A 5,265-nucleotide genomic window follows, 5' to 3' on the forward strand; every position below is an offset into this window, starting at 1 on the left:
GAGGATTTCTCCCCTACCCCCTCCCTGCTCCTTAGACACTGAAGTTCTTGTCTTTCCAAACCCAGAGTTCGTTGCCACGCTCAGAGATTTTTCTCCGCATGACGTCTCTTCACAAGGCAGTCAACGCTCCTCGCTTTAGAGGTGCAGATCAACCGAGATGATCTTTTTCTCTCCGTTTTCACATGTCGGGTGGCTCGGGGCAGGGGTAGTTTGCTTCTATTTCTTGACTGACTTTCAGATGAGTCTGAAATACGTATCCGCGTAAGCAACGCAATGTGAGCAGAAAAGAGGGGGCTCCATTCATCAGCATTTCTCCTGGGAGAAGCAGGTCTTTCCTACAGTCTCATGTAGGTACGATGAGTGCATATGTGCAAATGTACTCGTGGCCCGCCCAGCCACGTCCTCACTTACAGGTGTATACTTCTGTTCTTTCACTGCACGTGTTGCATTTCACGTAACAGCACCAGTGAAATTTGCAGTTGCACTGCCACACTCTCGAGTACTGGTGCGTGTTGTAACCCCGACCGCAGCACATCAGGTCGCAGCCGTTGGACTGCTGGGCAGTCTTGTTGCACATCCTCCCCTGCGTCCCCACGCTGCCGGTGACGGGGTCCTCCTCGCAGTAGTTGGGGGATTTCTCGATGTACACTAAATCTGTATCCATGGGTTTGCGGTAGGAAAGCGGCTTCTTGATTTTGAGGAAGGTCGGGCGCTTGTTGCGACTCGCTCTCACCGGTTCGACTTGAACGGCTTCGTTGTATTTGTCCTTAAGGATGTAGCCCAGCTCCCGGAATTTAGGGAGAGTTGTCCAGCACGTCTTAGTGGTGCAGGATCCCGAGACCCCGTGGCACTTGCACTCTAACTTCATGTTTTCTTCCAGAATCTGTAGTTGGAAGAACAAAGAATGGTGCATTAACACAACTCTCCAAAGAAACAGGGTTAGCTGATGCCTGTTGAATGACTCTCATGGATGGGTTTGCTCTCCAGCATCTTACCACCAGGCACAGGTCATGTTCCCACCAAAGCTGTGGGGTTTGCTTGCCTGGTGATGCTGTTGGAGCAAACGCTCATCCGTGCCAACCAAGATCTGCCTGCAAAGTTGATTCCCCGTTGCACTTTGAGTTAAGCAGGGAAGATAATTTTGCCTAATTTCGCAGGCCAAAGGTAAAAAGGGTCCTCAACAACAGCTTTTCTTCACTTTCGTTTGCAATATGGTTGGGCAGTGCTTCAAATTTGCCTGTCATTGCAATTTTTGGCACATGGCAGCGAAATTAGGAGCTGGCAGAAAAATCACTCTTTTACCTGAAATGGCATATACAGAATGCTTTGAAAGCTCAACAATAGGTACTTGGTATTTGTAAACAGAACATCAAAAACAAGCAACTTCTCAATTCTTGCACCTCAATATGCAGTAAGAAAGTGCAAGATGGGAGCAAGCAGATAAACTCTATCCGTGCTTATCCTCCTGTTTGTCTCAATCAACAGTGTAGAGCAGATGGTCAACTATTCATCTAGGCATCATCTATTCCAAATGTTGCAACTTAATGCTCCAATTTGGAAATCTAATTACTATTTGAATACACCATGGCCAAGTTCTTTGCAGTTTCTGGAGATTTTGAAGTATTTTGCCTCCTCTCACTCTGATACTGGAGCATACAAAGTGCCTCAGCTACTCTGCAAGGAAACTAGGTCTGTCTTAGGGCACAAAGGGTAAGAGTAAAGATGAGGAATTGGTTTCATGTTCTGTCATCAATTGTTGTTTAAAAATTTCTACCTCCTTAATATGTAAGAGCATCTCAAACACCTCAACGTCATGGCTTGCTGCACCCTGCCTTGTGTTCTCCTCTTTGTACAGATCTCTCATGCTTATGTCTGAGTTGTCACTACTTTTGAAGGTCATAAGCTTCGTCTTCCCTTCAACCCTCACATCCCATGAAACTATCCTTGTATCTTCTCCCTACTGCTGTTCATTTACTAACTCAGTCTTTCCCAAACAAAACTGAGACCAGCATAGCCCCTGCTGTCTGTCTTGAGCCCTATAACTGACCTTGCTTAGCAGCTACGTTGAGTTAATGCTAGAATACATACCTAATTCCAGCAATTAATTTTCCACTGGTCTTTGCTTGAAAGAGACCATAATAATGCTGATGATTAAATTCTGCCTAACCTGGCAGATACCAGCAGTGGAAAGCCCAGCCAGAGGGATTATCTGGGTTCAGGGAGTGGCCACGTAATTTTTCCCCTGAGAAACCCCAGCTGATCCGAGCAGCTCCAAACCTGGGCAGCCTAGAAGGCTGGAGGGAGGTCAGTGGTACAGAAACTCAAATTAACCCTTTGTTAAGCCCTTTCATTTTGGACGTTTGGAAAATTTACCCTGCAGACACAGACACATGGCAGCCTGCACTGAAGAAGCCAAGTCTAGCTCAAGGACCGGACATGTCTTCTGTGCTGGGACTTTGAGTCTAAAATCTCAGCTTAAAGTGGGGGTGACAAGGAGGAAGAGCACATCTTAAACTGTGCAGCCAGTAGATGGTATGTACTGGTGGACATGGGTCCGTCCTGTTCTTGGTAGCCTTAAAACAAGTAACTTAAAGACTTTTTAGTTTTGAGGATGTTGCCGTGTCACATAGGCACGCTAATTACTATTGCCTAATCTTAGGATAGCCTGTAGCTGCTTTTGTACTCGTTGTTCTTCCCCTGCCCTTTTTCAATGAAGATAGGGATTTCAAAGGCATTAAAATACCTTTATTTTTATTTGAGTCTATGAGTGAAGTGTCAGCATGTGTGGTCTGAAGACAGGATTAAAACTCCTGGAAAGTATAGGTCGAAGATTTTGACAGGTGTGAACTTAGAGTATATTAGGTCACATTTTGTGCCACTGTTTTTAAATTAGTTTTTCATGCAAACTCTCTAATGACTGCCCTAAAAGATGTGAAAAACTTTTATATTCAGATCTACATCTTAACTCGCAGTTCTGCTCAAGCCTTGGCTTACATTTTGCATTATCTTGTTATCTTGAGTTTCTCTCCCAGCCACTGCATACTTCTTTTATTGCTCACTCATTCATAAGGTAGTACACTTAGAAGATAGATGAGGAGATGGAAAAGGAGTCGTAGCACAGAAACCGGAAAAATAACATAAATTCTTTTAGCCTCATTTGTACCTTTTTAAAAGCTTTCTCTCTTTTTTTTTTTTTTTTTTTAATTTGAAACTAGCCAGGAATACATTTCTCAGCCCTAATTCAATCACTGCTCTTGTTCAGGTGGCCAGCCTTACACCCTGGTACGGTGTTCAAACTTGTAACAAAACATTTCTAACTCACCTGCCATCAGGACCCGCCAAATTGACTCAGAACATTAATACAAAAGGCATCATGTGTCATCTACCCAGACAGGGCTTTTTTTCCCCCAAATAAATAGCCTAAATTGCCTTTTGGTTTGTTTCCTTAACAGCCCATTTATGGCCGGCAATCTCTGAGAGAATGAGTAGCTGCACTGGGAAGAGCTGAGCAAGCGGCTGGAGCAGCTCAGCAACCGGGCTGCCCCATGTCACGTGTCGGTCTCCAGCTCTGGGCGACACGATGCCAACCACAACGAGCTGCTGCTTTTCTGGTCTCAGCCAAGGCTTGGGCATGAGTGGTTAGGATAAAAAGGTCTGGTTTTGACCGAAGTTTGAGCAGTACTAGTTGAGATAAAAGGTCCTTCTTAGATGACCAAAAGCACTTGGAGGAGGCAGAGGGATGAGAAAGAGTTTTGTCTTTTAAAGCTGTGCCAGTTATCGTACTTCTCTTTTTTCTTTCTTTTTTTTTTTTTTTGGTAGAAAACACTTCCTAATATTTGCTGGCTAACCCCTCCCTTTTCTTTACAGCCTTGCTGGGGCTGCATTTCCTATACACTGTGCTAGAGTCGCTCCAGCCCATCTGCCTGATTGGGATCCGCTGCACTCTGCAACTGAACTTCCCCTTCCATTTCTGCCTTTGCTAACCCAGCCTCTCTACATTTCACTCACAAACCCTGTTGTTGGTTCTGTTCTCGTACATATATCCTCCTTGCTGGTGCTGGCTTTCAACGTGGCGTTTTGCAAATCCAGCCAGAGATGAATCTATAACCCGTAGAAAATAGGCTACATGTAACCCGAACCATCTATCCTCAGCAAAAGCCAAAGCCTGCAATGGTGATTTGATCGTTTTACTGTGCTGTGATATCAGGTGCTTGGACTATTTCTTTTGCATTAAAATATGTGGATGGTGGTATTTTAATACTGTTACATTATTCCAGTAGCCTCTGATAAATCAGTGCCTTTATAAATTTGAGATGAGAGTTGAAAAGAGAAGGAAAAAAATAAAATAGGGGATTCTTTGGGTAGGGACAGCAGGCCTTGGTCTTTCCCTTGATGTCTGTAAGCCAAAAGAAGTGTTCTAACCCTTAAAAACTTGGTCTGAGTTAAAAAGAGAAAGCATTCTTCAACTTTTCAAGATCAGGATTTGTTTCTATGACAGTATTATTCAGCAGCTCACACTTTCTACACTGGATTAAAACTTTATGTATGTTACCGACTGACTTTTCCTAAAACGTAAGAGCCTGAAGGGCACAAAATTTAAATCCTCGATCCTCTGTTTCTTACCAAATGACCATATCCAGCTCCGGCAGCCACAGAGAGTAAATCTGTATGCACCAGTGAATGCTCTGAACTGGATTAAATGAGAACAAAGAGCTGGAGTTCTTTTAGCTTTGTCCACTTTTTCTTTGAGCTCCTACAGTAAACTGTCAGTACTTGTTTTTCTCTCTCTCTCTCGCCCTTGCCATTAGCCTCTGGGAAATAGTTTGCATGAAGAGAACTTGCACTGGCTCTCTCTGTTGATGTTATCTTCAGATATAGTACCTTTGGGCACTGCCATTAGGAATTTAAAATGTTTTTTTCTTCACCCTTCGCTTTGCAGAGAATGCGTTGGGTGTGTCATGTGAGGGTGGCAAGCCATAGCTCTGGAGAAGCCTGCAGCCCAGGAGCTGCATGGGCTGGTAGCCTGGGCAGGACTGGCTGGGGTGGTGGGACAGGTGCTTGGGGCTGGGCAGAAAGAGAAGTTGTTACGTGGCTAACATGCTCAGAAACACCTCAGGTCACGCAGAATCACGGAATGTTGGGGATTGGAAGGGACCTCTAGAGCTCACCCAGTGCAACCTCCTGCCAGAGCAGGGTCACCCAGGGCAGCCCCACAGGAACGTGTCCAGGCGGGGTGGAAAGTACACAGAGCAGGAGACTCTCACA

At 44.8% G+C, this 5,265-nt stretch overlaps 1 protein-coding gene across 1 annotated transcript in view; it reads right to left on the reverse strand.

Moving 5' to 3' along the window:
• Nucleotides 1-292: 292 nt before the first annotated feature.
• LOC104271424 (protein Wnt-7a-like) overlaps nt 293-5,265 on the reverse strand; it is a gene marked incomplete at its 5' end in the record, with an annotated part of 22,263 nt that continues 17,290 nt past the window's right edge. Inside the window, one exon of the mRNA XM_009866087.1 lies at nt 293-883. Coding sequence (XP_009864389.1) covers nt 404-883 — 480 coding nt within the window. The remainder of the gene's footprint in view (nt 884-5,265) is intronic.

The sequence above is a fragment of the Apaloderma vittatum genome, unplaced genomic scaffold, assembly GCF_000703405.1.
Source record: "Apaloderma vittatum isolate BGI_N311 unplaced genomic scaffold, ASM70340v1 scaffold273, whole genome shotgun sequence".
Taxonomy (NCBI): domain Eukaryota; kingdom Metazoa; phylum Chordata; class Aves; order Trogoniformes; family Trogonidae; genus Apaloderma; species Apaloderma vittatum.